Genomic DNA, 22,214 nt, shown 5'->3' on the forward strand with positions numbered 1-22,214 from the left:
TTAAAGTCTATGGGCAGCGGACAATAACTGATAGCCATCAGTTACTGTCCATTATGATAGGTGTCCTTTTTTTTTTTTTTTTTGTTAAACAGACACCTTCTGTGCGGACACCAACGGTAGCGTGAACCCAACCTTACAGTGCCCGTTGTATCTTATAGCTTCATAGACAATGTTTTTGCTCCCATTATGGTCTGCCTCTCCAACAGAATGAAACCTAGTACACAAACAGCAGAAAAATAGGAGTAAAGCCAATACACAAGGAAGCACAGAGCCTATTAAAGTCATAGAATTAGTCACCTCTAGTTCTTAGTGCATAAGAGCTCCGCAGTGAGGCTGCAAAATATTAACATTCATAACATGAGACATTTCAGTACTTATTTTAAGTTTATAATACTCACACCATTTTAGTATTACAAATCAATTGGCTTTTTATGATTTTGGGAGAAGGTAAAATAAAAAGGATTAACATAAAACATCCCCAATTGGCTTCCTACTTCAGCACATATGAAATGCCTCCTCGGCCAATGACCGGCTCTGGCATTGACCCATATCAGCCAGTGATTAGTTTAGTACCATTTCTCATGTGTTGAGAAAAACCAGGAAAGCATAAACCCAATGAGGCAATTTCTTTTGTGGGTTAACTAAAATGAGCCACCTGACAACCCTTTAAAAAGCAGCTGCCAGAGCTGACCACTATGTGCCTCATTCAGAGAACAGAATTTTACCAGGGTAAAGCAGCACCAACCAGGTATTTCCTCTGCAGCAGATGCTATAGTATTAAATGTAGGGTCATTTTTGTCCATTCAGATGTACATGCATTTGGAAACCAAAGCTGCTCTCTAGAAACGCTCTCCGTTCTAGCCCACAGAAGGGGCACTCACGAGTAGAACTAGAACTGCTCTCATAGCAGCTCTCACCACTGACTTGTAGAGAGAAACCTCTAAGATATGCACCAAAAAGTACAAGGACTAGTATTCTCTTCAAAAGAATAAATGTCTTTAAGGCCGGACCCCCATGGGACAGGAAAAAAAATAAATAAAATTCTGAGTTTTACAATAAGGGCAATGTGGATGGGATCCTAGTGAATCCGATGCCCAATCACAGAATGTCAATTATACCTGCAGAAACGCCGGTGGTTTCCACATACGTATAGTTGTAACAGAAAGTCTGCGAAGGAAAACGGCAAACTTTCTTTCTAAAGCGCTGTGGGAAGAACCGCAATGCGTTGTCACTGCAGTTTTTCCTGCAGCGCTTTATTGTTGCGGGACGTTCTACAAACAGTGGACACATATCCTCATGAAGACAACCCCATGGAAGACAGCCATGGGCATGTGGCCAAGCTATAACTAACCAGATCTAAGTAGTCTGTCGATTCTTTCCATGCTAGGTGACTGGATGCGAACACGGGGGCTCCCAGGTGTTGAAGCTTCTGAGCTGACATCAGTAGAGTCCTCCAGAGTCATGAAGAGCAGTTCCTTCACACACTTGTGACAGATGCTGTGCTGACATGGTAAAATCAGTGGGTGTGTGTACAGTTCTTTACAGGCAGGACATATAAGCTCGCGCTCAATATTTCTGATGGCAACCTGGAGAACACAAAAAAAAAAAAATAGTAAAAATTAAAATCACCCCTTTACAATATACTGTACACATAGATATGGAAAAATCTAATATTCTCATACTAGGAAGAAAAAAAAACCAAGTCACGGTTCATGTAAATGTAACCTTTATTTTTAGACTTTATTTTCCTCCAGATGGTTTATGATATAAGGGGTGTGTGTGTGTATATCACTTATAAACCAACAAAAAGGAACAATTACTATCCTAATATAAGAGTCACCCTGAACATAAAACACATACTATAGAATACATATAATGATTGAACAATGCAATTCAGATTACACTTCTTAAGAGAATAATAATGATTGTAGCAATGGCAGCCAGTGGTCACCTTACTACATGGAACAAGAGCCAAGGGACCCTCATGGGACCACCTCTACAACACGATGTATATCCTGTGAAATACCATGGGGATACTCTTAAAATCTACTGTTTGGAATGGTTTGGGGGGGCTGCTTTCTGGAACTAGCATTAAAGGGAGTCTGTCAGCAGTAAATTGGTTATAACCCTAATCACATGACTTTGAAGAGATTCTGTAACTTCCAAATATGACTGTGCAGCTTTGAAGTCCCATTTTCAAGCAAATCACTATTTTATGAATAGGTTATCAAATGTACTCATGATAGACTTAAAATATGGTTTAGGGCTACTCTACTTCTCTTCAATGCCATTCATGTGCTGCTTTGGGAACTAGCACTGTGGGGGTGTATATTTCAGGAAACAAACAAACAAAAAAAGTTACCAGCTACAATATCAAATTATTACTTTTAAATTATATTTATTGTTGTTGCATAATTAATTATATGTACAGTGTTACATATTTACTTTCACAGAAGTATATATATTTAATAATGAATTAGAGGAACTTTATGGCTTCTGACTGACCATGACTGTCCGTCATCTATGAAGCCATGGTAGCAAGTGACTAGGCTCACAGACCAGCTATAGTTGTAAAGGTATTCCTGATGCCAGTTATCATATAATATGCTGCACCGCCTTGTTATGGCTTTGCAATAGGATCGCCTCATTTATTAGTAAGGAACTTTGATCACTGCGTAAACCCATTTACTAACAGACTTCCCCTTGGCTAAAGACACTCCTTGCACCCAGGAACAGTTTTACTGACTCACCATACTAAACAAAGCATTATGTAAATGCAAGTCACTTACCATATGTTTATATAGTGCCTGCATAATACACTGCACTGTATACAGATAACCACACAGTCTCTGACCCTAATGGGATTTACTAGCTTGTTTCCATATCACAGCACACACTAGGGTTACAATGGGGGATTATCTGCCCTCCTTTGATATGTTTTTTGGAGTGAACAATGCTTATTGTAAATGCACTAGAATACTATAGAGGAGAATACATAGAAACCAGGGGTTTATCAGATCTTATAAACTCAGTGGAAGAAATCTGACTTGGAGGAATCTCCTACAGGTTAAGGATGTATCCATGCTTCTTAGCACGTTTTCATGAATGTGACCCTTTCGCTGCTTTTATCTCATATCTCATCTCTTAAGAGGATACAACATAGATCTCAAATGACTTCCTCTATTACTGGGTCAAGGGTGTAGTTTCACATTAGTTAGCCTGTGTCAGCTGGTTACATAGAAGGAATATGAACACCATAACCAGTAATGTGAATATTAAGTTTTAGAAACAGCATACGTAACAAGGAAAAAAAAAAAAAAAAAGTTTCTCATTCAAGTACTAACCAACAAAGCCATGCCACAATAAGACCATAAATGAGGTTTCCTACAGAGGTGTACATGTACAATATAAACTCTCTCGGTGTGGGGGAACCCTAGCTGCCACAATGGGGTTTTAAACAGTGCAAACTTGGGCTGTAAATCAGACGTCGGGCCATCAACAAACACTTTTGATCAATACTCATTTTCACTGGCCAAATTACACGGCCAATGTTGGCCACTAGTACTTGTTTGCATTGGCCCAATGACACAGGCTGATGCAAACTGCATGGGAAGGACCAAGCTCTAATGCAATTGTTCCTCCTCCTTTTGTATCCAAGGATTATTTGGATGCCTCTTTTATCCTATGTGGCTGACCAGCAAGCATTCGCCTGTTGGTCAGCTGATCGGCTGCAATATTAGACAGGGAAAAAGCATTAGTTACTAATAATTTCCCCGAATACAGGCCCATCTAAGGTGAATGCCTCACATGTGTAAGGTTTTTTTTTGCCTAAAGCTTCTTTTAATGTTAGTCTGAAAAGCCCTTCAAGACATAAGACTCGGTCTTCAGTACTCCAATTCCTAACAACACCCATTAGTTAATACTTTGGCAAACCAATGCAGTCACCGCTTTCCATGTATTATTCACATTAGAAGTAAAGCTCCATGAATTAAAGCCTGCCATAAAACTTGGCATAAGAAGAGCTGATGATGCCGCTTATCCATATTGTCTACTGCACTCTTGCTTGCATGCACCAAAACCAACCAGAACAGTCTGAGTAAATGGCATTTGGTGGCTGTAGGATTGGGCTCTGTCTCCTTCAATTACACAGATGCACAGCTCACAGTGAATTACAATGCGGCTGAGCGAATTAGGAGAAAGCCCCGGTCTACAGTTAATCACTTGGAAGGGGAGTTTTGTCTGCTCATTCTAGATTTCTGTGGGAAAAGGACTAAAAGAACCCATGAAGTAGAGGAAGCGGCTGTGCCCCTCAGCAGGCAGCGTCTGCAGCTGCCCCAGACACCTAATGTAATAAGCTGCCTTCTGACAAGGATATCTAAAAACTGGAAAATATAAGCTGTGTAAAGTGCAAAATATTACACTGCTTTCCATAGAGACCATGTCCTTACATAACCCTCACAGCAACCTGTCTAAGAGCGGCCATCCAAACAACCATTCCATAATGAATTGTAACATTGCAGTCATGATAAAGGGATCTCCAGCCACTGAAGAAAATTTTAACCTTTGATTTTCTCCACCAGATTCAGGATCTGACCCTGCCCTGGTCCTGGAGATGCCAGGGGAATACAGACTGTCATTTCCTGCATGCTGAGAGGTACCTGAATTACTGCAGGTAATGAAAACCAGCAGGTTCCCGGGCAGTGTTGGTACCGCACCAGTGAACAGCCATTGTTAATTATTCTGGGCCCCATAGTAAATATATTTTATAGGGTGGGAAATCCCATTGAATTGGTAATGTAGGGGGGGGGGGTATAATACAAATCCTGGACTTTATAGTATGTCTGATCTTTTCTATTTCTCTCTTTTTGGGAGAAGACGACAAAGAAAAACACTTTAAGGTCCCACATTGTGGAAACGCAGAATGCTTGCAAAAGGAATGGGAAGTATGTAGGAAGCTCTTATACTTCTACTCAATCCACTCCTGGTTTAGGCAAAAAAAAAAAAAAAAATCAAAAATCAGCTGTGTTTCCACAATATGGGACTTTGCTTAAGGCTAAAAGCCCCCCCGTAGACTAGACAGCCGGTCAAAAAGCCCTGTGGGTAAAATGGTTGCGGAGATTTTTTTCTTTGCAGGCTTCACTCATGCCTATGGAAATGGTGGCGTTTCTCTATAGGTAAAATTTACATCCTGCAATTTCCAAAAACTGTTTTCTGCTGCAGATATTTTTCTGTAATTAGGGTATGGGATTCGCTAGAATACCAACCACTTTGCAGGGACTTTAATATGCAGCTTTTTTTGCCTTCTGCTAAAAGCCAACTTTACAGAAACAGAATTTTATTAGCTGCAGAAATTAAAAAAATAAATGACTCTCTATAAGCAAACAAAAAAAACAAAAAAAAACAAACAGGCGCTGCAAACAGAAGCTTCCACTCTGGCGGATGCAGCTATCCATGTAATTCTTCTGACATGTCCCATAAAATAACATATCTGTGGTATCTTTTCTTAACACTGTTGTGTTGTTCCTCTATTATTCCAGACTCCAACAGGTTGCCATCACCAGCATCCTTAGTGTTTGCCAATCTAAAAAGTGAAATTGCTGTCCAACGATGAACTGAACCCACAGCGGTCAATCCAAACAACCATGATTTGAGTCCAAAAAAAAAAAAAAAAGTGGTTACCTGCAGACCCCATAGATTATAATAGGGTCTGCCTGGTTTCCACCAGAGAGAAGAGTCCTGCTAGTGTGACATACACACACAGTGTTACGCAACTCCCTATCTTTTGACCAACATCAGACTGCTGAGGCCTGTGATTGGGCCTCAGTCAGTCATGCAGTGTTGTGATGCTTGTGTATGAAGACAGCAGCGAGTCACGCTAAACCTCAGGAGAGGTAACAGGTTTTTGGGAAAATATATATATATATATATATATATATACACACACACACACACACACACACACACACACACACACATCTCTCGTGGGGAATCGTTCAGGTAGATGCTTGTAGCAGTGCAGGAAACAGGGACACAGTCACTGGATTGCACACGATTCAGGCTTTATTCACATGTAATCCATACACTGCATTTGCATAGCCACAGGATAAATAGAACAAAGCCCTTCTCGGCTGAGAAACTAACTTAAACGTAACAAAACTTTTCCCTGACTATACAGGAGACTGGCTACCAGTCTCCCACCTTGGCAACAACAGTTGGCACAGTACCTGCTTTGGAGGTCCAGTCTGGACAGTTCAACTCTTCACACTGCTAGTTTTCACACTTAGGGTGCATGCACACTATGTAACGCCGGGCGTGTATGAGAGCCGTACACGCCGGCATTACGGCAGACTGCCGAACACTTCCCATTCACTTCAATGGGAGCGCTCGTAACAGCGGCGTTTACGAGCGCTCCCATTGAAGTGAATGGGAAGTGTTCGGCAGCCCTGCTGTAACGCCGGCGTGTACGGCTCTCATACACGCCCGGCGTTACGTAGTGTGCATGCACCCTTAGGGTGCATTCACACTACGGATACACTGACTGATTCTGAACGTTAAAACACGTTCATAATCAGCGGCGTATAAAGCAGATCCCATTCATTTCAACGGGAGCCGGCATACGAGCGCTCCCCATTTAAATGAATGGGCTGCTTTTTTCTCTACGATCGCTCCCATTGAAGTGAATGGGAAGTGCTTGCGTGTACAGCTCACTCTGCTCAGTCCGAGCCGTACACACGAGCGCTTCCCATTCACTTCAATAGGAGCGCTCGTAGAGAAAAAAAAAGCAGCCCATTCATTTCAATGGGGACGCTCGTATGCCGGCTCCCATTGAAATGAATGGGATCTGCTTTATATGCGCTGATTCTGAACGTGTTTTAACATTCAGAATCAGTCAGCGTATCCGTAGTGTGAACGCACCCTCAGACTGTTATTAGGGCCTGATTAGTCAGCTGACCTCCCTGGTGCGGGTCTCACCACACACCCTTTAGGTGCCTGGCTATCTCTCTCTGACTGTTTCCTTCTACCATTATTAGTGATAGAAAACATGAAGTAAAACATGAAGTATGAAGAGTTATGTAGAGAATAAAAACAGCCCATTACAAACGTACACGAACACCGCTATAGCTAGCCCATTCCTACACTATGGTGGCCATGCTGTGACGGCTCTGCTATTGAGGCTATAGTGTAAGAGAAGATGGAGAACTTTCCAACACAATGGAGGATGTCCATGGCAACCAATCACAGCACAGCTTTCATTTCATGTTCTGCTCCTAAACAATAAGGCTGTGATTGGTTGCTATAGGCAACAAAGTCTCCAAGATTTCCTTCCTGCATTTAAGATAAATGATCAAGCTGTGGAGACAAAGCCAGTGGGTGTGACCCCCCAGCTAGAGGAGGAGACCCCTATACCCTACTATGGGGTGCCATATCACAAAACATTTACAGCACCATTTTCATGCTTTTTCCCTATGTGACGACTAATGCTAGGTCGGGTAGAGACCCTGTCCACTTAAAAAGTGGTTAATGTTGAAACTTGCAGCACAGAGGAAAATCCCAAGTTGAAGGACTTTTCTCTCTGCCAATTTTAGGCGGAGTCCCCTATGGAGAATCCAACGCAGGTGTGAATGCAGCCTTAGCAGGTTCTCTCCAGGGCACAAGCTGCAGACTAGTTGCTAGTGGTGTATAGGGCGTATGTTCATGGCTCCTGTCTATGGTTTCATTCAGCTTTGCTGTGGGAGAGAATTTTGCAAGGGATATCAAGCTATGGGTAACATGAGGAGGGGGATCTCAACCGGAATGAGGATCATGTCAAAGGGAAGTTTGGAGGGGACGGCATTTAGTAGTGACAACCAAGCCGATATCAGCCTGCAGTGAGCCAGGAGTAGTCAGTATTCAGGAGCTACAAACTAACCCCGCCCACCTTCTGCTGCTTGACAGCTTTTTCCCCATGCACACTAGCCATTTTTACAGACAGCACAGTGCCTGATAGAAATAATGGATTTATTCACACTGGGTTTTTTAATTGTTTTTCTTAAAAGATTTCTTATTACTAGAACATGTCATTTCTCAAGTAGTTTTAATGAGTCCCTAAATAAAATCAAGTCCATCTTTCACAGCAGAGTACACAGCCATGTCATGTAAATAAGCAGAGAGAGCAGATGTTACTTTTATTTTTGAAAAACGAATTTTTTTTCATGGTGAAAAAACAAGCAGCTTGTTAAACACAGCAAAGGCGAGGTTATCACCAACACACGGAAATTTAAGCAAATCTGGTTTACAGAAATCCATGAGTTGCTACTGAAGTATGAAAAACATTTTCTTCAGAAAATTTGCTGCATGTGAACATACCGATAGGTTTCATACACACAATTGCTTTATGCATGGACACCGCAAGGCTGCAAAGAACCAGAACTGTCAGTGACGCTTCTGCGCCAAACTTGCCATTTTTCCAAAATTGGGCGGGGCCATCATCTGCACTATATCCATTATACCTCAAAGTGACAAATGATGGCAGAATCTAGATTTGCAGCTAGACGCAAGGGTGCCAGAAGAAGCTCATCATGAAGTAAGCACTTCCTTCACTGGTGCAGGGGACATCAAGACCAGCACAGAATATGCCAGTCTTAGGCTAGGTTTACATCTGCGCTGGTCTGTCTTTTGTTTGGGTTCACTGGGGGGACCAGAACTACTAAAATATCTGTTACAGGCGGACACCAGCAGACCCCTTTGACTATAATGGGATCCACTTTTTTTCTCCGTTCAGGACTTCTCTCTGCCAATTTTCGGTGGTTTCTGCGACAGTCTCCAATAGAGACTAAACCTAAAAGAATCCCCCCATTGTATTATTCTCTACTGAAGTAACCCTATGATGTAGCAATGATGCTGCATGGCACAACCATGGGCACCCCTATTAAAGGTCATAGAATTACAGTACAGACCTCAGGTGCTGCATTATAGGTTCGTAATACTACTTGCATATGAGCCCTCATACAATAACCAACAAAACAGTAGTAATAGTAGTAAACAAGCCAGAGTCTATTATAGACACAAGTCCACTTCCTGAAATACAAGGGATCAAAGCTGCAATGATGCAGCAGTGCTGAAACTGTGCAAGAACTTGCACCGTCACCTTATTTTCCCACAAGATGCTGTTAGGACCAGGAGACGCCCCTTGTTTTCCCTGCAATCTACAATGATGATGCTGCAAAGTGACCATCACTAGTACTATAGGGGTGGAGCTGCCTGCAGAAGAAGAGTGAATATACCTGCAATGAAGTACTCACAGATAATAGACAAAACTATATCAGGATCACCAAAGCAATGCCATACATAGACTATGGCACACTGCTCACTTTGTACACAGTATATCCTTAGGATCACCAAACCAATGCCATGTATAGATGATAGCATACTACATGCCACACTGGTCACTATACGGAGTACCCCCCAAGTGCAATATCAGCATAAAGGGCAGGCGACTATTAGAAATAGTCCATGTTACATACAGCTTGCTAACCTACATACATAAATTTGGCACCTGTTGGCAGAATTTCACCCAATCCATGGGCATGAATATTAATGTATTTTAAGTATGTGCCCAATGCATCCCTCTAAGAGGGAAATGCAAGACGCAGAGGGCCAAATGTGTCCCCAAAGGATGAATGTATAAGGTGGGATCTATGGATATGTAATACTATAGCCATCTATTTCGCAGCACACACATCCTAAACAGCTGGGCAGGGGGCACCAAGTTTTTAATTCAGTTTTTTTTTTAAAGCCAAAGTAGGAATAGATGCAGAAGCACAGGGGCTGCAGACCCCCGACTTTATAGTTCCTCTCCTTTTAAGATCCACATCTGGTTTTGGCTACAAAACCGCATCAGACACCAGACTACTACCTGCATGTGTGACTATGCCTCACGTGCTTACCCAGGGGCCCCGGGCCAATCCTAGGAAGCCTCGTACAATCTGACAAGACAGTGATTTCCACCTAAAAATTTACATGGAGCCTTTGTAACAAGGTTAGGCACCAATCACACGAGACAAGCACCGCATGAAGTCTGCCACATACTACTCCCCATCACACGAGCGTCTGCTCCCTCACATATGTTACATCTCAGCCCTCCATGCCCCACCAACACCTACTTGGCTATCACCCGCTTCCGGCACCGGCTGGCTCTCCATCCTCGTAGTGGTCACCGCACGTTCAGCCCCAGACAGAGCGGGGCGCGCCTTCCTATTCCACAGCCCCGTGTTCTATGCGCTAACAGCCCAGTGACGCAACAGTAGGTATCCCAGGCGCCCGGTACGTAGTAAGCAGCACGCCCGTATGGACCTCGCCGGTATCTGTAGACAACACTCTCACCCGACACTAGACTCTGACTGAGCAGCGTACAACTCTCCCCGGAGCCCTCACTCATCTACATAATAGGTGTGCACTGCTGAAGGGAACTGTTGCTATTGGATGATACAACGAGGGGGCGTGCCTAAAACCTCGTGGCTTGGGCGGGATCTTAGAACACGCCTCCTGCTGGACAAACGGTTCTCCTCCTTGGTCTCTAATGGGGGGTCGAATGGTCCTCAAGGGGTCAAAGTGACAATGAGGGGCGGGCATGGAGGGGCAGCAAGATAATGTCATCACACTGACAAAAGTGGGAACTGGAACTACAACTCAATGTAGTCAACTAGAGGCCATAACCAATCTGGATAGTCCCCCTCCTCGCCAATCATTGTGTCTGCTATACAACTGGAGCTAGGCGATGCCAGCTGTGGGCAGGGCTGTATTCAGACTCTGCAGTAGAGGTGCAGTTAAAAAAAAATATCTGAAAAATTGCATGTGGTTTTACCTTTTTTTTTTTGCCATGCAGTAAGACCTCATGCACATGACCGTATTGTCAGCAACTGCGGATAATATACAGACTCGTAGTTTTTGCGACTGTGTGTTCTGGCCGTAGAAAAGGTTTGCTAAATACGGACCAGATCTGTTTCTGCAGCTCTGCGCATTGGTCAGTGAAAGTCACAGGGCCTACCCGGTTATAACATGGAAACATGGAAAATAGTTTGTTTCACCTGGAAAAAGCCGCTGGTCAATTACCCAGGTACGGCGTTTGATAGTGCACATGCTCAGCCTGCCACTTGGAGGCGTAACATGAAACTCCTGTGCCCCAATGCAAAATTTGTATCTGACCCCCCAATATAATGTATCATTCAGAGCACTGATGTCCTCACAGAAGAAATGGACAGACCATGGCCATTGTGTGCACCTTCTGCAACCTCTCCAGTTAGACCCAATGCACATAACCAAGTGCTCCCAATGTTGGGCCAGTTTGCAGCACAATGCTCTCGTATTCCGGTCCATTCCGTTCCAATGACACGGATGATTAGAGATCAAGTCCTATCCTGCTGCTTATCATTGGAACAGAATGGAACGGAAGCCCCATAGAAATGAATGCAAAACAGATTGCACTTGGATGGCATTGCTGCAAACTCACCCACATCAGAAGCACATTGGGCGCAGTGCATGGGGCCCTATGCCTCTGCTGCAGGGAGAACAGGACCCCTCTTCTCAGGATCAGTGGGGAGCCCAGTAGTCAGACACCCATTGATCAGGAACTTATCCCCTGTCCTATCAATAACTTCAAATCTTGGCCCAACTCCTTTCCTGTAAGGGATTCAGGCCATGAGAGGATCTTTTTAGATATTCCAGACCTGGAGCTGTGTGAGGATATTTAGAGTGATGATACTGATAAATCATTATATCACTGCAGTAATGTTATCAGGAGGGAGGGGCTGTGACAACCTTGACAAGGACTAGCTATATAGCTACTTCTCAGGTGCGGTAGGCCTCTTTATTGATCTGAAGTGGCAGTACGGGCTAAGTCAGAAACAGCAGAGGAGCGCCGGTTTTGGGTGGAGTTCCCTTTTATGTCTAGGTGCCTAGGGCTGTTTCATAGTAAATAAATGCTATTGTTTGCTGGGCTTTGATGGCCAGCTCTTTTACATATGACAGACAATTGCTGTTTGCTGTAGACTCTTTGGTCACACAGCTTTGTCTATATACCTTCTACACAAGAAAATCTCTCAGCAATCCCTAAACTACATCATAGGCATGTATGCTTATATCAGACAGACGTATTCAGATGTGTCCTATCTTACCATTGTACCCAAAATGAGTTACACAAGATGACGGCTTGGAAAAAAAAATTGTGCAAAAAAAAATGCGCAATAAACAAATTTTTCTTAAGACTTGTTCATGTTACTTATTTCAGGATATTGAAAACTGGCAAAAAAAGAAAGGAGAGCTCATGTGTACACCAGATCAGGAGGGGAGCGAGCAGCGTCTTGTGTTCCAAAGAAGGAAGGGTAGAATATACCTAAATCAAACCTTTTCAATTCTTATTACTGGTGGATCACTGATGCCATTATATTAGTACTATATATACTTACATGGAAAAAACTGAAAATTCCAACACGTTTAACTTAGTTTGTATATTTGTCCATAAGGGCCATAAATCACACTTAGCACATATGCGTCTTGTTGTGAAGGTTGTAAGGTTTAGGATAAGGTCAGGATAATTTCTCATGGGGTTTTTTTGGATCGGAACCTGAGGTGGAGACCACCTCAGGTTCCAATCCAAAAACGGGGTAGCCGCGACTGAAAGCCGGTGCACTGCACCGGCATCCAGCCGCGCACTCCACTCAGGATTAGGCCCAATGAACGGGCCTAGTCCGGAGGAAGGAGTGTTTTCAGGTTGAATCGCGAGGCGACTTGGCCTGAAGAATGAGCATCTCGCTTCTTTTTTCTGAAAGCCGGAAGAAACGGCTTCCGGAAAAAACGCCTGAGGGGCTGGTCTTGTGTTGTCTTTTTGGTTGTCTTTTTGGTCAGGATTTTGAGGCGGATACGGCCTCAAAATCCTGACCAAAAATCACAGTGTGAATTTACCTTCACACTGGGTTTTTTGGACCAGAGGCGGAGGCAACCTATTGACTTCAATGTTTTTATCCGGATGCAGACCAGAAGTTTCTCAACAATTTACCAAAGTACTCATGGCTCATTTACAATGAATTTACAATCTATACGTTTTTTTTGATATATAATACTGGCCATAAGTTCATGTAACCATGAAGTGTGGCTCGTGCAGATTGTAATTACATACCGTTCAATGGTCCTGGAAACACAATCCGACAGCATTGCCTGAATGGCTCCACTCCTCTGTAGTCCAGTCATCTCTTGTTACTCTGTCCCTGCAATCCCAGCTAATAACATAAACCCATAGGAAAGTCATATAAAGGTAAAGACCAGGCACTGATTAATCTCCTATAGAGGTATTCTCATTTTAGCCAATTGCGATATATCCACAGGATATACCATAAATAATTGTTTCATTTAATTAATTTCTCATAGGGCCGGTTCACACATTCTGATGTGTTCCGTCCGGAAGGAGTCTGCATGAGGACCCCCCCGGCCGGAACACAAGCGCAACTGCAAGCGCTGTGCAGTTCAAGCGCACGGACCCTATAGACTATAATGGGCTCCGTGTGCTTGCCGCGCATTGCCCGCACGAATGATTCGTCACTATACCATATAGCGCTCACAATCTAAATTACCTATCAGCATGTCTTTGGAATGTGGGAGATAACCGGAGTACTCAGAAGAAACCTAATGACAAATGTGGGTCCCGCATCTATCTCCAGAATGGAACCATAAACGTGTTGGTACCTTTTCATTCATTCATTATTCATTCACCTCCTAGAAGTTGGAGGACCTCTGTTCTGGAGATATATGTGGGTTCCAAATGTGGGACATATCTATCAGATATTCATGGCATATTCTACAAATAAGCTATATCAGACTTAGGCTCTATTCTGATCACCTTTATTATAACCATTTAACGGATGCAAAAAGCAGACGCAAATGGATGCCCATCCATCTACATACAGTAGATCCGTTGCTGTCCGTTTTGTGATTTTTAAGGACACAAAAACATAATACTTTTGTGTATGTCCAAAAAACAGACAGCAATGGATCCGTTTTTGTTTTGTTTTTTTTTAACATTGATGTCTATGTAAACGGATGGCGATGTTTTTTTGCATCCGTTATTTTTGAATATGGTATAAAAAACGCGATCTGAATAGAGCCTAAGATGGGAATATTCCTTTATCTTTGAATGTCAGTTAGGAGTTAGTCCGGGCCTCCACATTGCTACAATGCAGCATTTTGGCGCAGTGAAAAACTTTGGTAAAAATTGGTAAGAACATACTCTATGTCACAAAAATGTCAAAGATGGGGGTCTGATCACTGAGATCCCTAATGATCCTAACAATGTATTCCCTTGACTGTTAGGACCCATTCACACGGGCACAGAGGGGGCAGATTATGGTGCGGAATCCACATCATAATCCGCCCCCTCAGAATGGTGGTCTATGGAGACTGCTAGCATTCTTCTTTCCGCTAGCGGCATGTTACGCTAGCAGAAAAAAAGAAGCGAGCTGCCCTTTCTTCAGGCGGATTCCACGGCTCGTTGAGCCGCGGCGTCCGCCACGTGGCAGCAACCTCTGGACTAGGACCATTCATTTGAGCCTACTCCAGAGGGAGAAGCCGCGACTGTCAGAAGCCGCGACAGTTGTGGCAGGCAGATTTTGGCCCAAGAGTGACCCGACTCCCCGCATCACTCTCGGTGCCAAAATCCGCCCTTCCGTCCACCGTGTGAACTAAGCCTTAGGGTTCATTCACACGGAGTAAAGTGGCACTGATTCTGCCACGATAACTCACGGCAGAATCAATGCTGATAAATAGACTCCCATTGACTTCATTGGGTTCTGTCTTCCACACGAAACACATTGAAATCAATAGGAGGCTTTTTAACACATTGATTTTAATATGTTCCGTGCAGAAGACGGAATCCATTGAAGTCAATGGGAATCTTTTTATCAGTGGTGATTCTGCCGCGTTATCGTGGCAGAATCAGCTCCACTTTACTCCGTGTGAATGACCCCTTAGCATGTCTACCAATCATACTATTATAGGGGTGCCCACTTCTCTTCTAGAAATAGTGACTGAGTACATCCTTTCTCTGGGGATTACCATGATCACACATTTATGGCATAACATTAAAGGGGTTGTCCCATCACAAGGATCCTATCTATACTGCTGGTTAATGTGGATGTAAGACTTTTCCTAAATACACTGCTTCAGCAAAACTGCTTTGTTTGTCCACTATCTTACTTTATTCAATTCTTTGTGGCCACAGCCCTGACTTAGCTGCTCGTGAGTCAAGTGATGTATCTGCTGCTCTCAGGGGGGAGGGAGGAGGGGCTAAGTGCAGGGAGCCAGCCTGTGTTTCTAGCTATTCCTGTGTCTACACCACGTGACCTAGCTTCCTGTTAGCAGATAGAGGAGAGGAGCTGCTTTCATTTCTTCTGTTCTCCCAGTTATCAGGCTAGCTAATTCAGTTGTGTTCATTATGGCAGAGACAGGCAGTCTCTGTATGTAACACAGAATGGAGTTGCTGCTGCCTGTACTTCATAGTCCAATATGGGTGGGTGGAGCTACACGCGAATTTGGGGCGGAGCTAAATGGCAGGTTGCATGTGAAACCCCGCCCACCAAATGATGCAAGAAACCAGGAAGAAAGAAGATTTTACAGCAGTAAAGACTGGCGAGTATGTGAGGTGGGAATACCCCTTTAATATGGCATATGACTATTTTGTAGAAAAACATACAAAACTCATTTCAAATACCCTATTTGGGTAATTCTGAATGACACCTTTCTTTGGAGGAATGATTATATCTATGGACTACAAGACTAGCTGACTGATTATGGATATCGGGTACTACTTTATATCGCCTGTGGAGGTGCTGCAGGGAAATTGGACACTTGCTGCTGATTTTCCCAGCAGATTACAGCTGATCACTGAAGGTTATGTGGGGAAATAACAAATTGTTATGGAGCATTCACTGTACTGAATAAGCAGCTTTACTCAGATGATGGTTCCTTCAGCAACCCAAGATTATTAGACTTGCAGAGCACATCAAGTGTCATAAGTGTCATCCTCTTCTGCTAGCACTCTGGCTCTCTATTATGTCACAAACTCTGCTCTACTCTTGTTACTTGTAGATAGAGTAGCGCTGGGCCGGTCATATGATAGAGAGTCTTGTTATTAGCAGAGGAGGCTGAGTCCAAAGAGAGCCCCCTCATGCACTTTGCAAATGTAGTGAATGGGTCATTGGGGGACCCTCACCCATATGTTTAAGGCTGCTTATCCAGTTCACTATGATAACTCTTTATCTCCCAATATATCCCCTTTAAGCATTTTATTACCATAGTTATTCCTCTGTGTCTTTTGTGCTTACTTGTATTAGTATACAATAACAGGCACTCCAAGGTAGGAACACTAACATGGCTACGAGGGGGTACCCAAAACTTTCCAGAAAAGTTGCTTTTGAAGCGTGTATTTATTTTTTTGTACAAAATTTCCTTCAATCTCCTTCAAAGTACTCTCCTTTAGCGGCAATACACTTGTCAAATCTCGTCTGCCATTGTTCAAAACATTTTTTAAACTCATCTACTTTGATTTGTGCAAGCGCCTCCATCGTTTTCCTCTTCACCTCCTCCACGTCGGCGAAACGCTTCTCCTTGAGGTTTCTCTTTATTTGTGGGAATAAAAAAAAAGTCACTGGGAGCCATATCGGGTGAATAGGGTGGGTGGGGCAAGACAGCCATGCCGTTTCTTGCCATGAAAGTGGTCACAGAGATGGCGGTGTGGGCAGGGGAATTGTCGTGGTGGAAAAAACAATCACCATACTGCCACATTTTGGGCGTTTTTTACCGCACACTGTTGCGCAACCTCTTGAGAACCCCCAAGTAGAAAACCTGGTTGATGGTCTGACCTGTTGGAACAAATTCCGAGTGCACAATCCCTTTTGCATCAAAAAAACATTGGTTTCCATAAGCATAGCACCAAGACTCATCTCCCGTAATAATTTTAGAAAAAAATTCTGGATCGGTTTCGGCATGTTCTTTCATGGCATGGCATGTTTCGATGCGATGCTCTTTCTGTTGATCAGTCAAGAGCCGTGGCACAAACTACCATCTAGCGACCCATGACATGCCCAAATCCTCCGATAAAATGCGCTGAATCGAGCTCCAACTCACTCCAGACAACTCTTCGAGTTCCTCAATGGTTCGTCGTCGATTTTCACGCACGAGCTCGTTGATTTTTTTGGACACTTTCGTCCGTTCGGGAAGTTAACGGACGCCCAGAACGCGGTTGATCATCAATCAACATTTCACCATTTTTAAAGCGGGTGAACCACGAGTAAACTTGAGCTTGATACATAGCATCATCCTTCTAAGCGGTCTTCAACATTTGAACGGTTTCTGATGCTTTTTCCCAAGCAGAAAGCAAAACTTCACAGCCGCGCGCTGCTCATAAAACTTCTCCATGAGGAAAAACGACGGCTGGACAAAACAGCTCTTGCAAGAAAATTCACTGCGGGTAGACCTCCCGCATCAACGCCGCTTGGCACACTGACTGAGAAGGCGTGGTTGAACAAAGAACTAGCTGCAGAATCGCGTACTATGAAAACTGCGCGCACAGCAGCCTCATTCTGGAAACCTTTGGGTCCTCCCTCCTATATGAAGCAAAAGCCAATGCACGAAAGAAAGTCCAGCACAAGAGACTTCTGTAACTCCAAGATAGCGATAAAAGTATCAGCACCAACATATAAAAATAAAATTAAACTTTTAATCAGGCAAAGATTAAAATAAATCATGCCATAAGTAAGGAAGTTTTTTTTGTCCTGAAAAGCGTACGATTTTTGACTACTGTACCCCTGGTTTTGCAACCGGGAATATTTTAATCTTTATATGATTAAAAGATAAATTTTATTTTTATATGTTGGTGCTATTACTTTTATCGGTATAAATGTCTGGGATACACACCATTAGCCTGTGTGTAGTGGCCTCCTGACTGTCCACTGAAGTCAGATTTGGGGGGACACAAAGATAGTGCATGCTAGATTTCAACATGTCTGATCATTTGTTCTTACAGGAGATAAGCCTCTTTCAGAAGCGTCTGGCAGTAGCTAGTCTGGATTTCCCCTACCGTAGGTACGCTCTGTTGCATGCTATATCTCAATGGTACCGTAGCTTCCCTTAGACTCATTTGATTCATCAGGAGAGAACACAAAGCCACATACGAGGTGGCACAAATAATTGCATACTGACATATAGCCAACCTCTTCTGTACAGGGTCCATGCACAAGACATTGTTATGTGCATGATCTGATATTGAAATATGTTGTCCTCATGTTTTGGCTTACACATCCATTTAGTTAACATGATGAAAATGACCTTGCAAATTATTGATCAATATAATAAATATTACACGGCTGGAGATTCTTCCTGGGATTTAGCGGTTTCTCCTAAAGTGATCTGGAGAGAGACAGTTACCAAGAAGGCCTTTGCATCTAGTCATTTTGCTTGATCTCAGGAAACATTTCCATTAGCTATGAGCTCGTGATCAGAGAGTAAAAAGCAAACAAGGCGATTTTATCTAATTACTTGTTTCCATTACCTCGAAAATGGCAGTGAGTGAAGTATGAAGCAGCAGACAGGGCCCGGTTATTGACACATAGTGCCAATAAGGATCTTACCATACAAGAAATGGAATTGATTTTCAGCTTTATACTGCAGCATCATGTAACAAATGCTATAGAATAGAAATAAAACACAAATTGCCTCTTGAGTCTACCACTGATCTAAGGCACATGCATAGCCGATCTCCCGATAATCTTTGTTTACAAGTTACCAACAATCATGTGACTGCTGCAAACAATGGATGGCCATAGTGGTCAAATGCTACACGTACTGGCATTACCATAATGATGCCACCTACAGCACGTGACCTCTGAGGCCACTTATTGGCTAAAGATGTGATATACTGGCACAGCACCCCATGGCTGATAGTTTATAAACAAAGACCACCAGACCACCAGTGCATCTGTGCTGGATCAATGATGACTTGAAGGGATAGGTAATGGTTTTTTTTCTTCTAGTTATTTTATTAGAACAATTGAGGATTCTTCATTTTCAGGGTCCAGACAAAGGATACATTTCTTTCTGCATGGCACATTGTTCTAGGTTTCTTAAGTCAACTGAGTGATACATCTGGACTGCAATTTCCAAATTGTGTCACAAACTCTGTTTCAATAGTTTTTTTTTATTTAGTTTTATAATCAAACATAAGAAAAGAAAAGAATTTGGCACAAAGATTATATATATATATATATATATATATATATATATATATATATATATATATACACACACACACTCACCGGCCACTTTATTAGGTACACCTGTCCAACTGCTCGTTAACACTTAATTTCTAATCAGCCAATCACATGGCGGCAACTCAGTGCATTTAGGCATGTAGACATGGTCAAGACAATCTCCTGCAGTTCAAACCGAGCATCAGTATGGGGAAGAAAGGTGATTTGAGTGCCTTTGAACGTGGCATGGTTGTTGGTGCCAGAAGGGCTGGTCTGAGTATTTCAGAAACTGCTGATCTACTGGAATTTTCACGCACAACCATCTCTAGGGTTTACAGAGAATGGTCCGAAAAAGAAAAAACATCCAGTGAGCGGCAGTTCTGTGGGCGGAAATGCGTTGTTGATGCCAGAGGTCAGAGGAGAATGGTCAGACTGGTTCGAGCTGATAGAAAGGCAACAGTGACTCAAATAGCCACCCGTTACAACCAAGGTAGCCAGAAGAGCATCTCTGAACGCACAGTACGTCGAACTTTGAGGCAGATGGGCTACAGCAGCAGAAGACCACACCGGGTGCCACTCCTTTCAGCTAAGAACAGGAAACTGAGGCTACAATTTGCACAAGCTCATCGAAATTGGACAATTGAAGATTGGAAAAACGTTGGCTGGTCTGATGAGTCTCGATTTCTGCTGCGACATTCGGATGGTAGGGTCAGAATTTGGCGTCAACAACATGAAAGCATGGATCCATCCTGCCTTGTATCAACGGTTCAGGCTGGTGGTGGTGGTGTCATAGTGTGGGGAATATTTTCTTGGCACTCTTTGGGCCCCTTGGTACCAATTGAGCATCGTTGCAACGCCAAAGCCTACCTGAGTATTGTTGCTGACCATGTCCATCCCTTTATGACCACAATGTACCCAACATCTGATGGCTACTTTCAGCAGGATAATGCGCCATGTCATAAAGCTGGAATCATCTCAGACTGGTTTCTTGAACATGACAATGAGTTCACTGTACTCCAATGGCCTCCACAGTCACCAGATCTCAATCCAATAGAGCATCTTTGGGATGTGGTGGAACGGGAGATTCGCATCATGGATGTGCAGCCGACAAATCTGCGGCAACTGTGTGATGCCATCATGTCAATATGGACCAAAATCTCTGAGGAATGCTTCCAGCACCTTGTTGAATCTATGCCACGAAGAATTGAGGCAGTTCTGAAGGCAAAAGGGGGTCCAACCCGTTACTAGCATGGTGTACCTAATAAAGTGGCCGTGAGTGTATATATAGCATCATTGCAGTCAGTCATTTACATATTGGCAAAATGTTCAGTAGGTTGAAATATCTCTATCATTCAGAAATATTACCATCTGAGTTTGACTGTCAGAACAGTTTGAGGTGTAATGTCTCAGTATTTGTTAACACGGAGAAGGGGTGAGAGCAATGAAAAGGGTTAACAAGCAGCTGCATTGAGATCTAGACTTTAAGGCAGAAGCCCCACGGGTCGGAAACGCCGCGATTTGCCCGCAGTGGTAACACCGCAGGAAAAATTGCAGCATTTTACATTAACTGAAAAGTGGATGGGTTTCTTGCAAATCCCATGCCCACTTTGCGGTAAAAACCACATTATTATAGAATTGTATGTCCTGCGGAGTACATTTATTTATTTATTTACTGTTTCAGAAATTGTTATGATCTGACTTCTCAACAGAAATGATTCTTTTTACTAAGAATGGCTTACATGTACTATTATGTCACTGGTAAATTATGTGTTCTTAAATTTCTTTGTATTCTTTCGTTTCATGGTATTTGGCATTTAGTATATACCATACCATCTAAATATAAGTCTTTTGAAGTCTACAAAGCATCATAGACAAGGTGTGAAGCTGCATTGTCTTTTGGCTGTAGAGGTAGTCTGGAATCTATTTGCCTTGTCAAAAGAGACTCCTGCAAAGCTCTCCTATACATCACACATACCCCATGCAGCTTAGCTTTTTTCAGATTGGCTGCTATGTATAATTATAAGCCCACTCGATGACCTCTAACGGGAATTTCCTATCTGAAATATCTAGTATAGGGTTACAATGAAGTCAGTAATTATCAACACGCTAGGTTTAAAGGGAGGTTGAAACCAAAGCTACGTTTCTTATTTCTGTGGCAACATAACACATGTACAGTATATATAACACAGACAGTAACTGCGCCATTTATTCCTGTTTTGACACATAAATAGAAAGAAGATGTTACACACTACAAGACGGGCAGTTTCCAAGTAAATTTAGCTTTACATATTACGTCTTTCTGAAGAGGAAGTGAAAGTCCGTTTACATAGGGTTCTTTCACTGAGCAATGGAACAGATGATAGGAGAATGAATCACCAGGAAAATATGGAGGCAGAAACACAAACTTACAGGCCTCTTGTAAATATGATGTCATCCTCACACATTAAAGGGGACTTATTATTATGATAGGTCAGTGAGAGGCCAGTAGGGGGCAAATCATAGAAGGATAATGTGTAGTGTAGAAGGAATTCTATGGCAAGTGTCCCTATGAGAATTCACCCTCTATGTGCTAGTGCTAGAAAAGACTACAAGTCACTATGAGTTATCTATGCTATTTATTAGATTTATGGAAGGATAATTCTGGGTGTTGTAGAGAGGAGAAAAAAAAAAATCAGAGAAGAAAGTCCTGAATGGCGTACTTTTCTTTCTGCTGCTTTACAGCACACACCCAGCAGACACCCAACAGACCCCATTATAGTCAATGGGGTCTGCTGGTCTCTGAGTACAACCGCTGTTTCAGTGGTTCAGCTCTCTGTCATTCGTGTCCCCGAGCAGATCTGAATGACGGATCACAATGCTAGTGTAAACCTAGCATGATAGTATTTTTTAATAACTGCTCCAAATAGTAGCCACCTATGCCAAGGAGAAAGCGGATTTCACATG

General features: G+C 42.9%; 1 protein-coding gene across 2 annotated transcripts in view; it reads right to left on the reverse strand.

Moving 5' to 3' along the window:
- TRIM36 (tripartite motif containing 36) overlaps positions 1–22,214 on the reverse strand; it is a 49,694-nt gene that overhangs the window by 15,035 nt on the left and 12,445 nt on the right. Inside the window, exons 1-2 of one of the 2 annotated variants that reach the window (XM_075272247.1) lie at positions 10,143–10,361; positions 1,352–1,586 (exon numbers count right to left, since the gene is read on the reverse strand). In XM_075272247.1, coding sequence (XP_075128348.1) covers positions 1,352–1,586; positions 10,143–10,181 — 274 coding nt within the window. In that variant the 5' untranslated portion in view covers positions 10,182–10,361. Of the gene's footprint in view, positions 1–1,351; positions 1,587–10,142; positions 10,362–22,214 lie in introns of those variants that run through there. The other variant, XM_075272246.1, reaches the window with a different exon arrangement.

Source organism: Leptodactylus fuscus, chromosome 1 (assembly GCF_031893055.1).
Source record: "Leptodactylus fuscus isolate aLepFus1 chromosome 1, aLepFus1.hap2, whole genome shotgun sequence".
Taxonomy (NCBI): domain Eukaryota; kingdom Metazoa; phylum Chordata; class Amphibia; order Anura; family Leptodactylidae; genus Leptodactylus; species Leptodactylus fuscus.